The following is a 24,882-nucleotide window of genomic DNA, read 5'->3' as shown; positions in this document are numbered from 1 at the left end:
CCGAGTTGTTGCTTGTTTGCATAAAGATGAGCTGTGTCCAAAAAAATAAATAAATATGACCCCATTTAATAGTGTGGCCTTCAACTTTGGTTAAACTGTAGTAGTTTCATTCAATAGCAACGTTTCCATGTGACTAGAGAGCCCTATCCTGGAGAAACACCACACACACACACATATATATATATATAGTTCGTCCATCATGGTTCGATGTTGACCACATTTGTCATCCAGGGGGCTGAGGGCTTCGCGCTGGGGTTTTGTGCCTCCTCATGTGGCTGGGGAGACCTATGTGAGCCCGGAATGTTTGGCTGCACATTGGGCAGGTTATTCCAGCTGGAGCTAGTGTCATTTGCCTTGCTTTGTTGGAAAAGACCACCAAGGCTCTGTTATGTGTTTAAGATCATCAGGCTCTGTTAAGTGTTAAGAACCTAGATGATCAGGCTCTGTTAAGTGTTAACCCTTACAGCACGTGTGGTAGTTTGGCCTCTAAACATCAGAATTGTAATTCCATTCTGTATGCAGTCATTTTAAAACAGCTCAGCACTTTGAGGGTTAAAGAATCTAGACCACCAAGGCTCTGTTAAGTGTTACAGATTATCAAGGCTCTGTTAAGTGTTAAATAACCTAGACGATGAAGGCTCCGTTAAGTGTTTTTTGGAAACTTGATCTTTAAAAATTCCATCTAGTCAGTAAATGTTAAAATTGAATTTAAAAAAATGGAGATCTTAACTACCGAAGTTCTTTTTTTTTTTTTTAATTATGAGATTTGCTTCTCATTTTAATAATAATTACTAAATCTTTCTATTAAAAGATCTAAATGTACAGAGCACAGACTTTGTATGTATTAAATTGGCTTTAAAGGGTCCTTATCACAAAAAGTATTTTAAAAATTATTTTGATTAACAATGAAAATGCTATATTTTCCCTTTCTAATATAAATGTATTATTTGTGGAGTGACAGGCAACATTACAAGTAAAAAAATAAAAATTCTATCGTCTGACCGTGACCTTTTCATTGTCAACAAACTCCACGAATCGCTAACAGAATATGTCACAAATATAACAGAAGAGTCTATGACAATGTAGCTAAGGTGGAGTCACTGAGTACGAAGAGACGACCACAAGAAAAGAAAACTTCTAGCAGGAGAGGCCGGAGATCATAGTTCCACCGGGGTTCCATTTAATTAAGTTTTCTTTAACGTCTTCTGCGCCTGCTCTACGAAATCCAAATGCGTGTCCTGCGGCCTTCATGAGAAATCTGCAAGTCTCTCTCAGAGGCCATGTGATGCCGGCTACTTTTCTCTAAAACAACGAGGGCGAAATAGCGCCTGGATTGATCTATGCAGCACTAAATGGGGGCATCTATGCTATGCCGTTCTCCTTTAACCTCGCACACACAAAAAAAATCGATACATATATATATATATATATATATATATATATATATATATATAAATCGATTTAAAAAAAAAAGAAATCGCTAAAAAAAATCGTTAATCGTTAAAAATAATTGCTAAAACAAAATCGCCAAAAATTAAAAAAAAAATCGCTAAAAAAAAAATATCGCTTTTGGCATGCGGTCTTGCCCCATGCGGAATAAGTGTTTGACCAGACAGGATATAAGTCAGTAAGAATACAAGCCTCTCTTGCACACGCCTCTCTTTCACACGCCTCTCGCTTGTTCTCCTCTCTTGAACTCTCACACACCCCTATCCATTGACCTGGGACAGACCACCTCGAGATTTCAACAGAATCTATTCAGTCTATACAACCAAACCATCCGCACACACTTATTATATCAGAAACACACAAATAATAAAAAGATAATATCAAAAAGTGTGTTCAGAATTTTTTTTTTATTTCAAAAACTCTTTTGGCATCCCTCCCCCGCCAATGTTCTCAAGTTATTATGGTTTGACACCATCCATTGCTTATGCTGAAATGATTGTGATTTTGAAATATATCTCCCATTTCTCTCTACTTAAGGACCGTTCCAGCCTTCATTCTATGGGCCTGGGAAGTAGGCCTTTGAAGGAACACTGCAGTCACGTAATATGCACTAAATTTGGGAAATCCCTTTTCTAAATAGTTCTTGGAATGACAATGACAGAAAATATTTTTAAAAATGTTTCGCTTGAATGATAGTGCACCGTGCTGTTACTGTTGTGGTTGAGATATGTAAGCACAATAGTAGGCCCTATACTTTGTCCTAGTAGAACTTGTCTAACAATGTGTAAAGGTGTGTATGTGTGTCCCAGACAAATATTGGCACTTAAAACAGAATTTTGGACACACTTGTGAACTCTCTCACTACATTGACGAGCAGACGTGGCCACTGCCGAACTATTTTCGATGTTTGTGTTCACTAAGTTATGATAACTCCGCCAAAAAAAAAAAGTACACAGTTAAGGAAAAAGATCTTTTTGTGTAAGTAATTAATTTAGTAAATAAGAAATCAATTCCTGAGTGCTTTGTTTAGTTATTACGCAATTTAGTAACACTTCAACTCATTCAGATCCACCAGGGACTTTGTATGTTTGTCGTTTTTTTTCTCATTGAATTATTCTAGTACCCATATTAATTATAGCCTATTATGCATAATTATTTTTACTCTGTAAATCTTACGTCTCGGGAGACGTTTTTTTTCCCCTTTGCAGCTTCTGATGTGACTTAAGAGGCCAATCTTAGATGCACAATTATTATGGTGTAGTCGACAACATTCGTTACATAACGACTGGTCTCGGTGTAGTCCACCAAATTTGTAGTTGTCAAGAGAGTGGAGTCATAGACTTTTGAAACTCTAGACCAGTGGTTCCCAAACTTTTTTGTCTCGTAGACCCCTTGCCATGGTTTTTGATTTTCGGTAGACCCCCTGCTAAACTTGTATTGATTTTTGCACATTCATCAACATTTTTTATAACTTATTTCTAACTGTAGTGAGTCCCAGAGTGAAAAAGTAATTTGAAGCTGCATTTGAAGTTATACAGATGCCATTTTTATTGATAAAATTTAAATTTAAACCAATTAAAATAACAAAATATATATTTCTGGAATCACCAAACACACTGGAAATGTGTTTTTTTTTTTTTTTTGTAGGCTCATCATCCGTTGCTATGGAGATTATGTTTCCTATAGGAATTTGTTGTTCTATGAAGTAGTCCTTCAAACATTAAATATTAATGAATTAATTTGCTTTAGGTATTATTGTAGGCCTACCTGTTTACACAAAGAGCAGTTTCTCTTTTATTTCTTGATCTTTCATGTGTGGCTCAAATATTGGGTCCGCACAACTGTTTTCACTAACAGGAGAAGCAGCGAAGGCGAGTAACTGGCACCAAAACCAGTAAGCCTTGGACAGGCGGGACTCATTAGCCTGGGCTTTCTACCCACCTAGCAGAAGGATAACTGAATTCAAACCTCTGCTGCCTTGCAGCTATGAGAAAGGTTTTGTGAGTCAACCCTGAGGAAAAGTAAGGAGCCAGCAACCCTTAGGCAGTTTGCAGCAAACAGCGCTACATCCTGTCAGGGCCGGATAGACCGCTGATCCCAAACTGTCGTTTGAAAAGAATTACATAAGAAGCTTTTAATGTTATACCACCGATGTTCCCTTGAACGGTATTGTTGCAAGAAATTCATTTAATAATATCAGAAGTAGGTTTGTGTTTTTAAAACTACTTCAACGGCAGGTAAAATCAATGTTTTACCTAAAGTGTTTTACGTATTTGGCTATAAGTAAAGAGATATGGTAAGACAGTCACAAAACATCATCTTCTCTAAATGATGTCGAAGAGAAATTGTGTGGGTCTATTCTGAACTTATCTTTTTCAAACATTTATCTTTTTATCAGAGTGGCATCGTCTCAAATGATCCTCATGCATAATTAGTTTCATATCGTCATAAAAAGGCATTTAGGCAACCGCTTGTTTGACAAGGAAGGAATGAATCCCAATTTTAAATAATCAACGGTGTACAATCTACATTGTTTTTGTGAAACATTAGTTACATATAGACAAAATTAAGATATTAAAATAAGTATTGAAATTAAATACAAACATTTTTCGTTTGAATAGCAGGATAAATATTTAAAGGTAAGGTACAAATTATATATTAGTGTAGGAAATAATAACATTAATGGGAGTGGAAATTAAAGTCTCAAATGAAATGAAATCCATTACCGTAGACCCCCATGAACATCTCATAGACCCCCAATTTATTTTTTCACTTTCGTAGACCCCTTGGAAGTCTTCGTTGACCCCTGGGGGTCTATATAGACCACTTTGGGAATCACTGGTCTAGCTAACGAAAGCCCCTTTTTACCGGCCTGTCTGAGCAATTGTTATATTTCCTGTGTCTTGAATCCCATGACGCTCTGGACTAGAAGTTCAGGCGACAACACCGGGGAATACCCTCCATTTTCCTTCAGTCTACCAACAGTGGCCGGGTGCGGGTGTCAGCCATATAATGACCCCTTCAGGAAAGGCGTGTGGATTATGATTAGGCTGTTGGGGCTCTCCTTCAATTCCTAACAAGATGTGTATGATAGCGTGTAGTTACTAAACTAATTTGATAGGCGATCAGTTTCTAAGATGTGTATGATAGGCGTGTAGTTACTGTCGATGACGACAGCTGATCTTGTAACACTCTGACCGATAGTGGGATAAAGGAGTTTTTAAATCTTTCTGTTTTAGTCCTAATGGAAAGGAGACAACCACTTCGTTCAGATCTTATGTAACAGTGGTTTAATGGGTGCAGGTTGTCTTTAAGAAACGTGAGTGTTTAGGAAATGCATCTTTCTTGAAAAAGCTCTTCAAGAATTATCTTTGATTTTAGTTTTTTCTTTTTCTTTGAGGAGGCGAGGATAGTTGATAGTGAATCTGAGATGTCTGTGGTCTGTTGCTTATTTGAAAATGCCTTAAACAAATGTCTAATTATAACTACTGTTCCTCAAGGAGTCAAAGTGAATGTTAATAGAAGAAAAAAAAAAGAAAGAAATCTTCCTGCTAATGGCATACTCCAGGCTAAGACTTAAGGGACAAGTGTGTACAAAATGTGTTACAATTTCACAAAGTTGAAGCGGCCAGGCAATTTTTCTTTATGCAGCTCTGCAGCTAAATGGCGGTTCCTAGTTTCAGAAGTGGGTCCCGGACATTTCTACGAATTGGTAGTTATAGTGTCTCCTTCAACATTCAAAAATCTTATCTTATCTTATATAATACAGACGTTAAAAAAGAAGATGATTACGTCCTACGCGTCATGCATCTGGTCATGCATGTTAACCAATGACTTCAATTCTACCAAGTCACTGGTTTTGGCCTGTGTACCTCGTTTGTATAATATACCGTACATGAGACTATTAATATTTCTGTTATCATTATTATGTTTATTATTATTGTTACTATTATCATCATAATTATTATTGTAATTATTATTATCATCAAACGTGTTTCCAATTCTCTGACTTTAAATAATAATAATAATTTTATTTATAAAGCGCTGTTAACAAACAAAATGTAGGCTCAAGGCGCTGTAATAACATTACAAACGTGGACATGTGGTCTATGGCAATGGTTAATCTAAACACAGTTTTAAACATATAGGTCTTAATGTTCTTCTTAAAAGTGGTGAAAGCACAATTCTTAATGGTCTCTTACGAGTGTTTAAGAAATGTCTGCATGATATGGCAAGTCTGCAAGGAATCATCTTCTTCTCTGAAGTAACGTCTGTATTATATAAGATAAGAGATAAGATAAGAATGGAACTATTCCAAAGATTCTTTCTGTGGCATTTTACGTCTCAAGAAACGGTCTTTTCCCTTTGCAACTTCTTGTGTGACTAGAGAGGCCAATCCTTGATACACAGCTGCGGTCACAGGTTGGGCATATGTAATCACCAGGCACCTTTACATTTTCGCCCTTCTTTCTGCTGCTGTTGTGTATGGCATCTGCAATACTTTTATGCTCTCTCTCTCCATGTTGATCTATCCAGTGCCACTTTTTCCCAGCTGCTAGTGTCGATTTTGAAGAGCTTCATTTCGCGTTTGCATACATCCGTATACCGTAAAAGTGGGCGACCAGCGGCTCTCCTGCCTTCTGTTAGATCGCCATACAGAATGTCTCGTGAAAGTCGACCTACTGGCGTTCTACGAGCGTGGCCAAGCCAGCCAAGAAGTCTGCTGCTGATAACACAGCGGATGTCCTGGCATCCTGCTCTTTGTAGCACTTCCTCATTGGTTATCTTATCTTGCCACCTTATTTTAAAGATTCGCTTTAGGCATCGGAGGTGGGAGATACTCAACTTTTTTTCCTGCCACGAGTAAGATTATTTTTATTATAAAACGGGCTTCAAATTCTCTGGATCTGCCAGGATGAGATTCATTAAAGGGAAACTAAATTATTATTGTTGTTGTTACTGTTTTTCTTATTGTTGTTGTTACTGTTGTTGTTATTGTTGTTGTTACTGTTGTTGTTACTGTTGTTGTTGCTGTTGTTGTTACTGTTGTTGTTATTGTTGTTGTTACTGTTGTTGTTATTGTTGTTGTTACTGTTGTTGTTATTGTTGTTGTTACTTCTGTTCTTATTGTTGTTGTTACTGTTGTTGTTATTGTTGTTGTTACTGTTGTTGTTACTGTTGTTGTTACTGTTGTTGTTATTGTTGTTGTTACTGTTGTTGTTACTGTTGTTGTTATTGTTGTTGTTACTGTTGTTGTTACTGTTGTTGTTATTGTTGTTGTTACTGTTGTTGTTATTGTTGTTGTTACTGTTGTTGTTATTGTTGTTGTTACTGTTGTTGTTATTGTTGTTGTTATTGTTGTTGTTACTGTTGTTGTTACTGTTGTTGTTATTGTTGTTGTTACTGTTGTTGTTATTGTTGTTGTTATTGTTGTTGTTATTGTTGTTGTTATTGTTGTTGTTATTGTTGTTGTTACTGTTGTTGTTATTGTTGTTGTTACTGTTGTTGTTACTGTTGTTGTTATTGTTGTTGTTACTGTTGTTGTTACTGTTGTTGTTACTGTTGTTGTTATTGTTGTTGTTACTGTTGTTGTTACTGTTGTTGTTATTGTTGTTGTTACTGTTGTTGTTATTGTTGTTGTTACTGTTGTTGTTATTGTTGTTGTTACTGTTGTTGTTACTGTTGTTGTTATTGTTGTTGTTACTGTTGTTGTTACTGTTGTTGTTATTGTTGTTGTTACTGTTGTTGTTACTGTTGTTGTTATTGTTGTTGTTACTGTTGTTGTTATTGTTGTTGTTACTGTTGTTGTTACTGTTGTTGTTACTGTTGTTGTTACTGTTGTTGTTATTGTTGTTGTTATTGTTGTTGTTACTGTTGTTGTTACTGTTGTTGTTACTGTTGTTGTTATTGTTGTTGTTACTGTTGTTGTTACTGTTGTTGTTATTGTTGTTGTTACTGTTGTTGTTACTGTTGTTGTTACTGTTGTTGTTATTGTTGTTGTTACTGTTGTTGTTACTGTTGTTGTTATTGTTGTTGTTACTGCCATTGTTAGAACTTAGAGGTGAAAACATCCCGTGTAGCACAAGTCATTTATCTGTACAAGGGGGATGACTGCGAAGAGACAACTAAGAAAGGGGGATGACTGCGAAGAGACAACTAAGAAAGGGGGATGACTGCGAAGAGACAACTAAGAAAGGGGGATGACTGCGAAGAGACAACTAAGAAAGGGGGATGACTGCGAAGAGGCAACTAAGAAAGGGGGATGACTGCGAAGAGACAACTAAGAAAGGGGGATGACTGCGAAGAGACAACTAAGAAAGGGGGATGACTGCGAAGAGGCAACTAAGAAAGGGGGATGACTGCGAAGAGGCAACTAAGAAAGGGGGATGACTGCGAAGAGACAACTAAGAAAGGGGGATGACTGCGAAGAGACAACTAAGAAAGGGGGATGACTGCAAAGAGGCAACTAAGAAAGGGGGATGACTGCGAAGAGACAACTAAGAAAGGGGGATGACTGCGAAGAGGCAACTAAAAAAGGGGGATGACTGCGAATAGACAACTAAGAAAGGGGGATGACTGCGAATAGACAACTAAGAAAGGGGGATGACTGCGAAGAGACAACTAAGAAAGGGGGATGACTGCGAAGAGACAACTAAGAAAGGGGGATGACTGCGAAGAGACAACTAAGAAAGGGGGATGACTGCGAAGAGGCAACTAAGAAAGGGGGATGACTGCGAAGAGGCAACTAAGAAAGGGGGATGACTGCGAAGAGACAACTAAGAAAGGGGGATGACTGCGAAGAGACAATTAAGAAAGGGGGATGATTGCGAAGAGGCAACTAAGAAAGGGGGGATGACTGCGAAGAGACAACTAAGAAAGGGGGATGACTGCGAAGAGACAACTAAGAAAGGGGGATGACTGCGAAGAGACAACTAAGAAAGGGGGATGACTGCGAAGAGACAACTAAGAAAGGGGGATGACTGCGAAGAGACAACTAAGAAAGGGGGATGACTGCGAAGAGACAACTAAGAAAGGGGGATGACTGCGAAGAGACAACTAAGAAAGGGGGATGACTGCGAAGAGACAACTAAGAAAGGGGGATGACTGCGAAGAGGCAACTAAGAAAGGGGGATGACTGCGAAGAGGCAACTAAGAAAGGGGGATGACTGCGAAGAGACAACTAAGAAAGGGGGATGACTGCAAAGAGACAACTAAGAAAGGGGGATGACTGCGAAGAGACAACTAAGAAAGGGGGATGACTGCGAAGAGACAACTAAGAAAGGGGGATGACTGCGAAGAGACAACTAACTGTCCACAGAGACTGAAAGGGTGGGGAAGCATGTGGGAGACCTCAAGTCAGGCTAAGGGTAGCTTGGAGGAATTCTGGTTCAATTCCCGTTTAAATCCCGTTAGATCAGCGGTTCTCAACCTGTGGGTCGCGACCTCCTTGGGGGGTCGAATATCGATTTGCCATGAATCTCATCGTACCACTGAAAACATGAATTACAATATCACATATTTTTTTAAGTATGCAACATAAAAATGGTGAATAAGAAATAGAATAGTAGGCCTGAATTTTGAAATGTTTTTTTTTTTAACATTATGAAAAGCACAGTTACGTAGGCTTATGATTTTTACGGTTGGGAGTCGCCGCATTGTGGAGAATCGTAAAAAAGGGGTCGCCTACCTAAAAAGATCAAGTAGGGCCTGGAGTTTAATACTGAAGTTCAACCGTAACACTTGTTATTCTTTTGTTTCAGACGAGAAGACATCTTTCTACATTTAAAAAGAACATACATTTGGACTTTCCTTATGAAGCCAATACAGCAGAATGTTGATCTCCGTACAACTTGGTTCGCTGCTGTTCGCTCTGGGGATGTCAACAAAGTCTTGCTGATGCTTACGTCTGGGACAGACATTGATACAACCAATGACGACGGACAGACTGCTATTATAAATGCAGTCTCGCGTTGCCACGATACACTATTGGAAGCACTTATTTACAAAGGGGCGGATATCAACAAGAAGAGTCTCAGGGGCGTGGCCGCCATACATCTTGCTGCTGAACATGGATTTGAACAAATTGCGATGAAACTGATAAAACACGGATGTGATATCAATGTCAGGGATACAAATGGAGATACGCCTCTGTTGGTAGCTACCAGAAATGGCCATCTTGGAGTCATGCAAATGTTACATTCTGCAAGGGCGGATTTAGACTGTACCTCTATAGATGGTTCCACGCCCTTGACAGTAGCTACTGAATTTGAACACGTTGATATGGTAAAATTTCTTGTGAAAAATGGTAGCAAAGTCAATGCTCGTAGAGTCGATGGGAGGACAGCATTGCTGCTGGCCACAGAAAAACGCAACTGCCCCATTGCAGAAGTACTCTGTCGACACTCTGCTGATGTGAACGCAGTCGGGGAATTCGGATTCACGCCCATCTTTGTAGCCACATTGAATAACGACATTCCTATGACGGAACTTTTTCTACGCCAGGGATGTGATACCGAGGTCAAAGACATTAAGGGCTCCACGGTGTTGATGTCTGCCTCTTTTCGTGGCGTGCTGGACGCTGTCCGAGTCTTATGCGGCAATCACGTGACTGTGAATATGCAAAACGCACTAAACGGACGCACAGCTTTGCATTTCGCCGTGATCAAAGACCACATTGATGTCATTCGTTGTCTCATTGACGCCAAGGCTTGTCCGAATGTCATAGACAGAACAAACAGGACGCCTTTAAACTATGCTCACTCGAAGAGAGTTAAGGATTATCTAACCAACCAGGGAGCGTACTTGAGCCAAGACTCTTGGTATTCATCTGAAGACAGTGCTCCAAACCAGTCTTTGAGACAGTCTTCGATTCATTCTCAAAGACTCTCATTAAATTCCTTAATCTCCTGTACCAGCAGGTTCTCTAAAGTGACCATAGGCGCCAGCTCCATCACAAATTTTGAAACGGTTGTAGAAGCTGAAAGTAACTCTAACGAGAAGGTTTACAGTCACGTGAAGACCACTTTTACTGAAGGTAATATTAATTAATTTCAGGTGTATTTCGGGTTTATATTAGTGGCTTAGCTAGAAATTTGGGGACCCTGGGAGCTTGACCTCTTTAGGGGCTCCTCCATTTCGACATTAGACATGCTGATATGAGATAATGGAGTAATATTTAATGTAAATATATTTTGACACTCATTTGGGGACCACTCTCAAGTGGGGGCCCTGGGGTGGGGGTCAAATTTGGTGCCCCTCTCCCCCCACCATAGCTATGCCACTGGTTTATATATCAACCATGGGTTAGTGAATTAGCATTGTTAATGCTTACGCAAAGGAAAATCGGAAAAAAAAACAACAACAAAATATGCTTCCCGTGTTGAGGTAGTAATAACTAGACTAGAACAAACTTTCAATCAACAGAAATAGGTTTAAAAAAGGTATTGTCCACTAGTCCTAAGATTGAAGAATAGTTTAGAGGAATACGAAAACTATGAAGTGTTAGCTACAAAATACACAAAATGACTTATCACAAATTAAGGCTATCCAACCAAACCTTGGGACAAACTAATTGATCAAACTTTCTTCAACGCTTTAATTTTTTTTTTTAAAGTTATGTAGGCTACAAGACATTACAACAAAAGTATGGGTGGTCTATTCGAATCTTTAGCTCTCTTCTGCAAGCTTATTTTTTTTTTTTACATCAAGCATTTCGCTACTTTTGCCAAACTGGCAAAGACGTTCTAAAATGTTGGCATTTTCTTTTTCTTCGCCTGGTTTTGATGACCAGTTGGGTACATTTGGTTAACACTAAACGTTAATTGCGTAAATCTTAGTAATTGTACACACGATCAGCACATTAGGATGCTGGCCAACGTACAGTTAACACAGTTAGATATAAGCACACAATCTCAACAACGCAAGATATGCTTACTTTTTAAAATTCATATAAATAAAATAATTTTCAATGGCGGTAAAGCGCTTGGCTTCTGAATCGGGGTCCCGGGTTCGAGTCCTGGTGAAGACTGTGGGAGTTTTAAATTTCGGGATCTGTGGGCGCCTCTGAACCCACCCAGCTCTAATGATACCTGACAATAGTTGGTGACACCCTCGTTAACCGCAGGCCTCATAAACAGATGACTTTTACACCATCTGTCCGATAGATCACAAGGTCTGAAAGGGAAACTTTGCTTTTTTTTTTTAGGCAGATCTTATAAACAGAACATGAAGCAAATTGCTATTTTTAATGTACGGAAAACCAACTCCCAGATATCCCCCCCCCCCAACTGGTCCACAAATGAGATTGGACCAAAAGCGCTCTGAGCATGCAATAAGCATGAAAGTAGCGCTATATAAAAGCTATATTAATATAAAAGCTATATTAATATAAAAGCTATATTAATATAAAAGCTAGATTAATAATACATGGCTGAATGAGATTATCACATGAATAGCCTTCGAACTTTTATTGAAAGTCTGTTATCAATAAGAGCTTTTTTTTTTTCTTTCAATTTTTTACCTACGTTATATTTTTGCTAGTCCTTTTCGTCTCCTGTGACTCAAGATTAGTTTCGTATTTAATACATTTGAAGAAGCAGATATTGAAACAATGTGCCGCTAACACACACACCACACACATGTAATTCGATTAGTCAGAAGTGGAGTACGGGACGTCTGTATGAAGCAGGGGCGGACTGGGTATCGAAATCGGCCCGGGCATTACCATAAAACCCGGCCCACAAATGGCATGTCATATTATATGTGTAAGACTAATTCTCTTCAAAATATATTAAGTTTGATAATGCATCAGAAACTGAATGTATGCTTGCGTAGGATAACGAATATATTTTATTTATACATGTATGTTGTCTGAAAACCATAAACAGTACAATAGCAGCCTGAATGAGTTTGAAATGAATATATTGTTATATCTCTGCTTCTACATCGAAGCCTATGGTGTGCCCCAGTGCACTGTTAAAGACGAGTAATCAAAACAGGTGAGAAGTAGTGTAGGTTGTATGGTCAGGAAGAAGTCTTGTGAGGAAACTGTGGAAAGAGTCGTGTATGAACCCTGTAGGTTAGTGGCAGGCAGTGGCGGCGACAGTGAACCCTGCGGGCCAGAGCTAAAGGAACTTATAGACAACATAAGACACTTATGTTTATAGTGATCGTCTAATTTCTTGTAAATAAACATCTCTCGGCATTTCATCTTGATCCTCCATTGAGTGTTTGCCCTAGATTCGTTACAATATTATGAAATGTTTTGGAAACTGTTTGGCATTACTTATATATTTTTGTTTGAAAAATGTTTTACATGTTTCGGATGTTCCTTCAGAGTTGAAGATAATTTACTTGTAAATAAACATCTCTCGACATTTCACCTTGATCCTCCATTGAGTGTTTGCCCTAGATTCGTTACAATATTATTAAATGTTTGGAAACTGGCATTACTTATAGATGTTTGTTTGTAAAATGTTTTACATGTTTTGGATGTTCCTTCAGAGTTGAAGATAATTTACTTCCTAGTGCAAACCTCCCGCAGGACGACGGGGGATGGGAGCGGGCAGGATTTGAACCCTCGACCATCGATAAATCCGAACGACAGTCCAGCGTGCAAACCGCACGACCAGGCAGCCATAGATTACAGACGTTACATCAAAAAATAAAAAGTTAAGTACGACCTACACATTTCATGTGCAAACTAGTCATGCATGTTGATCTGTGACCTTAACTCTGCTAAGTCCTTTGGTTTTACTGGCTGATTCAGGCAACCCATTCCATTAAAAAATTAGAGAAAGCAGAACGGTTAGAGGGGCACTTACTTAATGTGAAAAGCTCTTTGCTTCGTCTTAATACATTAACAAAAATGCGAATTTCATATGAATATACCATAAGCCATTATTTACAGGGCCGGATTTAGTATATGGAGGCCCCGGGGCAGGATTTTTGTGGTGGCCACTACACTTTCTTAAAAGCGTTAATAAAAACCCACTTCTTATATCTAAAAAAAATCGTAAATTTAATTTCACTTTGTTACATTAATATGCATAGTTTAGCTTTAAAAAGTGTTTAATTTTGAGTTTGTAGAGGGTAAGGCCCTGCCGTAATTTCGAAGCTGCAGTCATATATTACGAGCATGAAATACTTTCTGCCACGTCGAGATTACGATATATATTTCTCTTGTATGAAGGTCCCTTTCTTGTGGAGTACCCGGGGCTGTAGCATAGCCTGCAAAAAGTAAGATATAACGTTTTGCAAATGATAATACGTAGGCTTCAGTGTATAGTGTAAATTTGTTTGATATTCTTGTTGAATTTCAAATAAAATTAAGTGTAATAATAATTAAAAAAAAACAACAAAATGTTCGGGCAACTGTGTCTCCCTGCTGTCACTTTTGTTTTAAAAGTTGTCTGCATTGAATTTTTTTTTCCTTTGGTCGCGACCAGACCGGCCCATTTGTTACCGGCCCACCGGGCATTTGCCCGTTTGGCCATATAGCCAGTCCGCCCCTGGTATGAAGTCCTGCGTATTTCTAATTTTTAAGCTTCTTAATTTTGTGACTGGTGCGCGGGAAAAAAAACGAAATTCGAAAACAAGAACAGAAGAAAATGCTATTTATAGTCCCAATGCAAAAACAGACCAAAACATTCACTCACTCAACACATTTATTTTGGCTTGAAATGTCTGCGACTCGACCCCTTAGCCCCTTTTTCCCACATACGTGTTAGCCACTATAAGCTATTATTATTTACGTATTGGGAGGCGCGGTGGCCGAGCGGTAAAACGCTTGACTTCCGAACCGGTGTCCTGGGTTCGAATCCTGGTGAAGACTGGGATTTTTAATTTCTTCGGGCGCCTCTGAGTCCACACAGACATTAGCTGGGGAAAAGTAAAGGCGGCTGGTCGTTGTGCTGGCCACATGACACCCTCGTTAACTGTAGGCCACAGAAACAGATGCTACTCTTTTTAACCGTAGATGACCTTTACCTTTATGTTGGTAGGAAGCGTGGTCGAGAGGCCAAGTGCGCTTGAACTTGGCTACCTAGAAGGGGGCTCGAGGTTCGACATCCGACTTGGGAAGAGTTGTGTTTACTGAGCGCCTAAAGGCAGCACGGAAAACAAATTCCTAGATACCCCCTCCCCCCACTGGTCCACAAATGAGATTGGACCAAAAGCGCTCTGAGCATGCTATAAGCATGAAAGTAGCGCTATATAATAATAATAATAATGTCGTCTGCTCTATAGATCACAAGGTCCGAAAGGGGAACTTTATTCTTTTTTTTTCTTATTAAAGTATTAAATGCTAGCAATGTTCTCAAAAGCAATTGGATTAGTGAATGTTATGAATCCTCTTTTTAAATGTCTGAATAGTTATAAGATTGTTGTAATATTGAAGCAAGTGGCCAACTAACTTGATAGAATGCTGATTTTTTTTTTTAAATGATTGGATCAGCGGAGCCAGCGACTGTGGTACTGAGACACCCAAAGCTAGGTGAAGCAGCCAAACTAGAAGAGTCAGAAGCAACGATGCCACCTTTACAGACTGAGGACCTGCCCAGACAGAGAAAGACTCTGGAGGCTGTAGTAGTGGACAGGCAAAGACTTAGTGGCTATTTACAGCGCTGTGCACAGCATTACCTGGACAATCACGTGGCTGGGGTCAGTCGATCGACGGCAAGTAACTACTTGGAAGTTGATCAAAGCAGAAATGGGTGAGTCCAGATATGGTGGGTGAAGTGGGTGAGTCCAAATATGGTGTGTGCAGTGGATTTTGTCTAAATATGGTGTGTGAAGTGGTTTTTGTCCTAATATGGTGTGTGAAGTGGGTGAGTTCAAATATGGTGTGTGAAGTGGGTGAGTTCAATTATGGTGTGTGAAGTGGGTGAGTCCAAATATGGTGTGTGCAGTGGGTTTTGTCCAAATATGGTGTGTGCAGTGGGTTTTGTCTAAATATGGTGTGTGAAGTGGTTTTTGTCCTAATATGGTGTGTGAAGTGGGTGAGTTCAAATATGGTGTGTGAAGTGGGTGAGTTCAAATATGGTGTGTGAAGTGGGTGAGTTCAATTATGGTGTGTGAAGTGGGTGAGTCCAAATATGGTGTGTGCAGTGGGTTTTGTCCAAATATGGTGTGTGCAGTGGGTTTTGTCTAAATATGGTGTGTGAAGTGGTTTTTGTCCTAATATGGTGTGTGAAGTGGGTGAGTTCAAATATGGTGTGTGAAGTGGGTGAGTTCAAATATGGTGTGTGAAGTGGGTGAGTTCAAATATGGTGTGTGAAGTGGGTGAGTTCAAATATGGTGTGTGAAGTGGGTGAGTCCAAATATGGTGTGTGCAGTGGATTTTGTCTAAATATGGTGTGTGAAGTGGTTTTTGTCCTAATATGGTGTGTGAAGTGGGTGAGTTCCAATATGGTGTGTGAAGTGGGTGAGTTCAAATATGGTGTGTGAAGTGGGTGAGTTCAAATATGGTGTGTGAAGTGGGTGAGTTGAATTATGGTGTGTGAAGTGGGTGAGTCCAAATATGGTGTGTGCAGTGGGTTTTGTCCAAATATGGTGTGTGCAGTGGGTTTTGTCTAAATATGGTGTGTGAAGTGGTTTTTGTCCTAATATGGTGTGTGAAGTGGGTGAGTTCAAATATGGTGTGTGAAGTGGGTGAGTTCAAATATGGTGTGTGAAATGGGTGAGTTCAAATATGGTGTGTGAATTGGGTGAGTTCAATTATGGTGTGTGAAGTGGGTGAGTCCAAATATGGTGGGTGAAGTGGATAAGTCCAGATATGGTGGGTAAAGCGGGTTTTGTCCAAATATGGTGTGTGAAGTGGATTTTGTCCAAATATGGTGTGTGAAGTGGGTTTTGTCCAAATATGGTGTGTGAAGTGGGTTTTGTCCAAATATGGTGTGTGAAGTGGTTTTTGTCCTAATATGGTGTGTGAAGTGGTTTTTGTCCTAATATGGTGTGTGAAGTGGGTGAGTTCAAATATGGTGTGTGAAGTGAGTGAGTCCAAATATGGTGGGTGAAACTGAGTAGAGAAAGTAGCCAATTTACTATAAGTATGCAATTTTTGTTGAGCAGCGAAACCTTAGAGACGACAGAACTCTACTATTCTCCTTATGTCACGGTCTAAATCTCCAATTATGACACTCTCTATCATAATTTTGTCACACTTTAAATTTGACTTGACTTCACAGGAGAAAGCGAAATATTTTTTTTTTATGAAACAAACGTTAATGGCTAATTGTAAGTGTTGAATGGCTAATTGTAAGTGTTGAATGACTAATTGTAAGTGTTGAATGACTAATTGTAAGTGTTGAATGGCTAATTGTAAGTGTTGAATGGCTAATTGTAAGTGTTGAATGGCTAATTGTAAGTGTTGAATGACTAATTGTAAGTGTTGAATGGCTAATTGTAAGTGTTGAATGACTAATTGTAAGTGTTGAATGACTAATTGTAAGTGTTGAATGGCTAATTGTAAGTGTTGAATGGCTAATTGTAAGTGTTGAATGACTAATTGTAAGTGTTGAATGGCTAATTGTAAGTGTTGAATGACTAATTGTAAGTGTTGAATGACTAATTGTAAGTGTTGAATGGCTAATTGTAAGTGTTGAATGACTAATTGTAAGTGTTGAATGGCTAATTGTAAGTGTTGAATGGCTAATTGTAAGTGTTGAATGGCTAATTGTAAGTGTTGAATGGCTAATTGTAAGTGTTGAATGACTAATTGTAAGTGTTGAATGACTAATTGTAAGTGTTGAATGACTAATTGTAAGTGTTGAATGGCTAATTGTAAGTGTTGAATGACTAATTGTAAGTGTTGACTTGTAAATGTTGAATGGCTAATTGTAAGTGTTGAATGGCTAATTGTAAGTGTTGAATGGCTAATTGTAAGTGTTGAATGGCTAATTGTAAGTGTTGAATGACTAATTGTAAGTGTTGAATGGCTAATTGTAAGTGTTGAATGGCTAATTGTAAGTGTTGAATGGCTAATTGTAAGTGTTGAATGGCTAATTGTAAGTGTTGAATGGCTAATTGTAAGTGTTGAATGACTAATTGTAAGTGTTGAATGGCTAATTGTAAGTGTTGAATGGCTAATTGTAAGTGTTGAATGACTAATTGTAAGTGTTGAATGGCTAATTGTAAGTGTTGAATGGCTAATTGTAAGTGTTGAGTGGCTAAGATTTCTTTGTAAAGGTTGTATCCTTTTTCATTATGTAATTGAAATAATAAACTATTTAGTTGTTTGACACTGGGAACATTTTCTCTCCACGGGTCCATTAACATGTTTGCAATAGATCAGGGCTGGCCTTAAGCATAGGCAAACTAGGCAGCCGCCTGGGGCTTCCAAATTGGTGGGAGCTCTCACAGGACTAAAAAAAAATTATGGCGAAACTTGGATCATATCCAAAACAGAGAGCACTATGACTCTGTTTTTACTAGGCTAACTCTGGCACTGCTACGGAAATTGCGATACATGAATTTCAGTTATTAGCCAAATTAGGTATAGACGGTCGGTTTTCAATAAATTGCGTAGTTTTTTTTTTTTTTTTTTCGCTGTTTCTTTAAATTTCATTCTGGGCCACCAAATTCACTCTACTCAGGGTGTCCAGTTATCCAAGGCCGGCCCTGAATAAATAGTTGGCGATTTTATTTAAAAAAAAACAACAAAAAAACAAATAACCTAGCAATCAATGAGAAAAATCTTCAATACATAACAGTGTGTATATACACTTCTAAATGTTAGGCCAAAGGACCCTTAATTCCCTTTCCTCTTCTTCAAAAGAAAAATATATGAGGCATCATGATTTTGTTTTAATAACTCGTATCTGCTCCTAGGTTGTAGCTCTTTGCTTATTTAATCAAAATAAAGGTCATTGACACTACACTGTTTCAGTGCTTTTATATGAGTCTCGCTATGTCTCACTTTATAAAGGCGCTTTTGAAAATCTACACTTGAAATAACACTTTTAGTCATGGTCAAAGAGTGATAACTCTATTATTTCTACGGGCGAAACCAAGATGATTTTTAAAAAATATTACCTCCCTTAAAAATTGCGTACCCTGAGAATTTAACATACAACAAATAACTCATGCATGTTTTTTTTTTTTTTCTCTCTTTTCATTGTTGCAGAAGAATCAACTACATCAACCAGAATATCAACATTGTTATTGAGAACGCCACCTATGTTCAGACAGGGGACAGAAGTCGTGTTATTGTGAGAGACAGTCACAGAGAGAGTGTTATCACTGGATATGAAGAGGGGACAATCCGACTTTTCCATCGAGATGCATTTAATGGCGAGAGTTAAGGGACTTGAGTCGAAACACTCAATCACACCTTTATTATAGAGCTATTATAATATAGCCCACAAATCGAGTTTAGAGTGATCTCGCAGTACAGTTTAGATGTTGACATATTCAGCTTGATCACTGTAAATAAATTTCCCCTTTCAGACCTTGCGATCTATAGGGCAGATGATGTAAAGGTCTTCCGATACTGTGGCCCACGACTAACGAGGGTGTCATGTGGTCAGCACAACAACCAACAGCCTTTACTTTCCCCAACTAATGTCAGGTACCCATTAGAGCTGGGTGGACTCAGAGGCGCCCAAAGATTCCGGAATTAAAAATCCAAGGATTCAAACCCGGGATCTTGGTTCGGAAGCCAAGCGTTTGACCGCTAAGCCACCGCGCCTCCTGATCACTGTAGAAATCAGAGGCGGCCTTAGCAGTGTACGGGCTCTGGGCGGGTGTCATATCAGGGCCAAGAATAATATTACGATGGGCTGACGGGGACATACGATTCTTTATCGCGGGTACCTCTAAGGTGCGGATCGAGGATCGGTTGTAGGCCTACCACTCGCCATCCCCTAAGGCCGCGTCTAAGTCTGTAGATATGTAGATTGAGTTGTGAAGTCAAAACCTATCAAGGTCTAAGCGTAACCAAAATCAAAACACAAAGCCGTCTTCTGTCCTTCAAAGCTGCAAGAGCTAGATTTCCTGTACGGACCGTTAGCCTCTTTTAGAGATTTTCACCAATGGCGGAAAAACTACCAATAGCAAGCTTTCTTGGTGTATCGGGTGCACAAAATCAAGTATCGATACCTATGTTTTTCCAACGCTTAAATCCTATCACTCTGTATGTTTCATGTACATTGAATTTTTGGTATCGATTTTTTGACCACTTCTACTCATAATAATAATATTTATTGCTTTTATAAAGCGTTACTTTCATGCTTATAGAATGCTCAGAGCGCTTCGGTCCAATCTCATTTGTGGATCAGTGGGAGAAGGTTTTCCGTGCTTCTTGTAGGTGCTCAGTAAACACAACTCTGCCCGAGTCGGGTTTCAAACCTCGAGCCCCCTTCATAGGTAGCCAGGACAAGTCAGGTTCAGGCTTACTTAGCCTCTCGACCACGCTTCATACAATCATCATTAAATTTTAATTACGATATCATGCTCAATGACAACACACGAATCAATAAAAAAAATCAAACCAATAAGTTATCGTTCAAATTCATTACTTTTGTTTTTATGTAGAAAATAGACAAAGCTACGGAGGTACAAATAGTGGGTGGTATGCATACACTACATACCTGTTTTAATTCTCAAACATATGTCGTAAGTCTGACACACATATGTTCAATCTGTAGGTTCCACATTCATATATTCACTTTCAATAGTCAATGATTCTGTTTGTATTATGCTTTGTAATCAAGTCAATGATTCTGCTGGTTTTGTGCTCTGTAATCAAGTCAATGATTCTGCTGGTTTTGTGCTCTGTAATCAAGTCAATGATTCTGCTGGTTTTGTGCTCTGTAATCAAGTCAATGATTCTGCTGGTTTTGTGCTCTGTAATCAAGTCAATGATTCTGCTGGTTTTGTGCTCTGTAATCAAGTCAATGATTCTGCTGGTTTTGTGCTCTGTAATCAAGTCAATGATTCTGCTGGTTTTGTGCTCTGTAATCAAGTCAATGATTCTGCTGGTTTTGTGCTCTGTAATCAGGTCAATGATTCTGCTGGTTTTGTGCTCTGTAATCAAGTCAATGATTCTGCTGGTTTTGTGCTCTGTAATCAAGTCAATGATTCTGCTGGTTTTGTGCTCTGTAATCAAGTCAATGATTCTACTTAAATTATGCTATGTAAACTGTTATTTTGTTTTCCACTACGCCCTTCTTTGACCTTTGATGACTACCCCATCCTTCTTTTCCAAACTAGAAGTACGTGACGTCATACCATCACAAGCGATCGACACAAGAAGTTGTCCATATCATGAAACGATAGAAAATGTCATTTGCTTTTCTTGTATCGTTACTTTATACTCTGGTTTTCATACACTATAAGTCTATGGCTAAGACTAAGACTGCTTTATTGAACCTTACGGAAATTTGTTGTGATTACAAGGACTCTTTTCTCATATAAAGACAACACAGCAGAAAAATACACATAAATACAACAGACACAACATAAAGAGTTCATTCAGCGACTACACACAGGCATCTTGGTGCATTTCATGTTCCCTGATCAAAATGAGTGGGGTACGAACGAGTTTTTGTATCGCTCTGTTCTTGTTTTGATTGACAGCAGTCGCCCGCTTCGCGACGACCTGACATAGTTCTAAGGGTTCATAGCAAGCTGGAGGCATTTAAGTAAAATTCCCATTTCAGAACTTGCTATGTAAAGGGCAAATGATGTCAAGGTCATCTGTTTCTTTGACCAACGGTTAAAGAACAAGGTGTTCTGTGGCTAGCACAACGACCAACCACCCTTACTTTCCCCAACTTAAGTCAGGTACATTGGATGGACTCATGGGCGCCCTAAAAATTCTAGTCTTCAACGAGATTCGAACCCAGGAGCCGAGGTTCGGAAGCCCAGTGCTTAACCACTCATCCCCCGCGCCACCGCGTGTATTTAAAGTATTTGCTTTAACTGTATGCTATCTGTTTGTGAAAGGTTAAGCTGCTCCTTATGCAATCTTCTATGCACTTATCTCCACTTAATATAGAGGTTAGTATAAAACATGATTCTAGATTTGTTTAAATTGAGATATGATGTCAAGAAACTTTTATCAGTAATAAGAGGAGATAATTAGGCGAACCGGCTTTTGGAGTAAAGAAATATACGAGTTATCTAACTTGCACCAACACTTACGTAAACAAAAGTGTCATCTAGTTTTATTTCTTTAGGGCTGAAGAAAAAATCAATAATTGTGCTTTCTTAAGTTAATGGCCGAAGACAGTGGCGTAGCTAGGGTAGGGGAGGAGGGGGGATAATTTGAAAAATCCCCCCCACGGGTCCCCACTTGAGAGGGGCCCCCAAATTAGTGGGTTTTTTTTACATTAAAAATGAAATATTACCAAAATGCAGGGGCCCCCAAAGAGATCTAACTCACCGGGCCCCCAAACGATGGAAAATTCCTAGCTACGCCCCTGGTTGAAGAGGCGGAATATATAGGTGCTGGTGGTGTTGGAGGTCTATAGCTAACAGTATGTTTCCCTAAAGTAAAAATTAAGAAAAAAAAAGAGTTTTATGTTAAAATCTGAGGCGAATCTCTCAAGACGATATCAGACATCTTTTCAGTGGAAACACTTTTAGTTGTATCAAAAAAGTGATAAGAAAAAAAAAACATATATCGGATAAATGAGAAAAAAAAACAACATTAACTTTCAGGAGAATCCCAAGATGATTATCTTCTTATCTTATATAATACAGACGTTACCTTCAAAAAAGAAGATGATTACGTCCTACGCGTCATGCATTTAGTCATGCAAATTAACCAATGACTTAAATTCTGCCATGTCACTGGTTTTCCAGGCTAGCTGTGATTGCTGTGTGTCATATTATAATGTCATATTATCAGATTTTTATAAGCTATTTTACTTTGCAAGACTATTCCATATGCTCCCCACCCCCACCCCCAAGTGTCATAAAAGCATGTAACGAATTGCTTGAGTAAGCCTCCAATGACTTAGAAGAGATTTTAGGTCTCTAAATAGCACGCACAGCTAGATTAACACATGGTTATGTAGTGTGTGTTTCTATGGTGACGGTGAGAAGAAGTTAGCGATTGGTTGGTGGCAATGCAGTGTGAATGATGCAAGATAAGAAGCGCTGTGGTCAGCTGTCTTGGGTAGAGGGGCAGACGACTCCAGAATGCCAGAGTGAAAAGACGTGTTCTTGTAGTGAATTAGATTCTTATCTTATCTTATATAATACAGACGTTACTTCAAAAAAGAAGATGATTACGTCCTACGCGTCATGCATTTAGTCATGCATATTAACCAATGACTTAAATTCTGCCAAGTCACTGGTTTTCCTGGCTGGCTCAGGCAACCCATTCCATGCTCTAATAGCGCTAAGGAAGAAGGAGTATTTGTATTTGTTTTATATAATTACCGTACTAATGTGTCTAAAGCCTACTACATTTTTTTCCGTTTCAAATTAAATTCGTATATAGTGTAATAAAGGTTCTGTTTAGTTCACAGAGAGGTTATTCACGTTATTTCAAGTTTGACAAGCTAAATTATAATACACACCTACAGCGGTTTAGTTGTCTACCAGCAGTTTGGTGCTACAAGTCAACGACGTCAACAGCACACTTGGACGTAATTATCACATTTTGTTGAAAGAACGTCTGTAATTTATAAGATTTATAACACACACATACAAACAGGTGCGCGTGATTATATTTGACTAACACTTAATGTAATAGACCTAAATTGTAAGACGGAACATTTATAAAATGTGCGAAATGGCGCTGCCCTGTGGCGACATGCAATTTGTGCTTTCATTAAATAAGAACAATCTGGTATAAACTTTGTCACATGTAAATTATGAGTGCGTCTGGTGTGAATGTACACTTTGGTTTCTTATAGTTATAATGTTTTTTGTTTTTTTGTAAGACGAATTTCCATACGGACAATAAAGATTATTATTATTATTATTATTATTATTATTATTATTATTATTAAAATGTTTCGGATTTTACTTCAGAGTAATCTATTTTCTAGTCCAAACCTCCCGCAGGACAACGGGTGGATGGCAGCGGGTAGGGTTTGAACCCATCTAGATGACCGAAACGACAGTCCAGAGCGCATACCGCACGACCAGGCGTTCACCATGATGACCTAATAACGTCTCCTAGCCATTAGAAACAGGGAGTGGAACCAGAAAACATGTAGGTAGACATCTCTGGCTCTAACTCCAACCATCATCGAAATAAAAAATAACCACTTATCAGTGACTTATCACTATATAACCACTTATCACTGAGTCTACTTCTACTTTTTTAGTATCCCATTGGCTATCGTTGTTACAGTTCTCATCCGGACCCCAGACTCTCTCTCTCTCTCTCTATCTTACTTATCTGATTAGCCTGGTATTCGTACTGCGTCGCTCTTCAAACTCACAAACTAGGCCAATACAAAAAAAAAAAAAAAAAAAACACTATTTCTCTAGTGCAGAAAAGTCAAGCTTAAAAATAAGGTTGGCTTTTTTTTTTTTTAAATTAGGTCAGTAATTCGTAGTAACATTCTCTTATCTCTGTGTTCTCTATTCACTAAATGCATTACTCGTTGAATAACTTTAAAAATTGAGACTTAACAGATTTTTAAAATAAAGTTAAAACACGCCACTCTGTCATATCAAATCTCTAGATGTTTTTTTTTTTTTTGCTACTTACAGTCTTGGGACTTTTTTAATCGTTTTAAGGAAAAAATTATGAAATAGAATAAAGGCACACCATGGCCTAAATTGTGCCGATGTGCTAAAAACCCAAAATATAAAAAAATATTGAATAAAATAGACTAGGATAGAAAAGAATAGATAAGAATATATAAGAATATATAAGAATAGATAAGAATAGAATAGAATAGATAAGAATAGATAAGAATAGATAAGAATAGATAAGAATAGATAAGAATAGAATAGAATAGAATAGATAAGAATAGATAAGAATAGATAAGATGGCTGCCTGGTCGTGCGGTTTGCGCGCTGGACTGTCGTTCAGATTTATCGATGGTCCCGGGTTCAAACCCTGCCCGCTCCCATCCCCCGTCGTCCTGCGGGAGGTTTGGACTAGGAAGTAATTATCTTCAACTCTGAAGGAACATCCGAAACATGTAAAACATTTTACAAACATACAAAAAGAAATAAAATACTTAAAAAAAAAAAGCTTATATAATATATAGTGTATCAATTACTTTTGATCAGCGTGATCAGTCATAAGATTAAATTTGTAAAAGATCTAGACAAACAATAAATAAATCTGTCGATTAGAAATACTTTTATAACAATTGTTTTTATGTAGCGCAATTTCATGCTTTTTAGCTTTTTCCATACGCTATGATCCTATCACTTGTCTGGACCAGTTGGAAAGGGGAGAAAGAACGGGGTATCTGGGTGATTGCTTTTTAAAAGTTTTTTTTTTTTTTTTAAAGGTAA

The 24,882-nt window shown here is 38.5% G+C and overlaps 1 protein-coding gene across 2 annotated transcripts; it reads left to right on the top strand.

Moving 5' to 3' along the window:
• Window positions 1–2,115: 2,115 nt before the first annotated feature.
• On the top strand, window positions 2,116–23,383 carry LOC106064603 (putative ankyrin repeat protein RF_0381). Of its 2 annotated transcripts, XM_056009034.1 has the most exons (4): window positions 2,120–2,427; window positions 9,210–10,483; window positions 14,903–15,161; window positions 18,572–23,383. In XM_056009034.1, exons 1-4 carry the CDS (start codon window positions 2,246–2,248, stop codon window positions 18,747–18,749), a joined length of 1,893 nt encoding a protein of 630 aa, XP_055865009.1. In that variant the 5' UTR covers window positions 2,120–2,245; the 3' UTR covers window positions 18,750–23,383. The 2 variants fall into 2 exon arrangements, with proteins under 2 accessions (XP_055865010.1, XP_055865009.1); XM_056009035.1 differs by lacking the exons at window positions 14,903–15,161; window positions 18,572–23,383 and adding an exon at window positions 12,952–14,178 and having other exon boundaries at window positions 2,116–2,427.
• Window positions 23,384–24,882: the final 1,499 nt, after the last annotated feature.

Source organism: Biomphalaria glabrata, chromosome 13 (genome assembly GCF_947242115.1).
Source record: "Biomphalaria glabrata chromosome 13, xgBioGlab47.1, whole genome shotgun sequence".
NCBI classification, from domain to species: Eukaryota; Metazoa; Mollusca; class Gastropoda; family Planorbidae; genus Biomphalaria; species Biomphalaria glabrata.
This window is presented reverse-complemented; position numbering and strand designations above follow the sequence as displayed.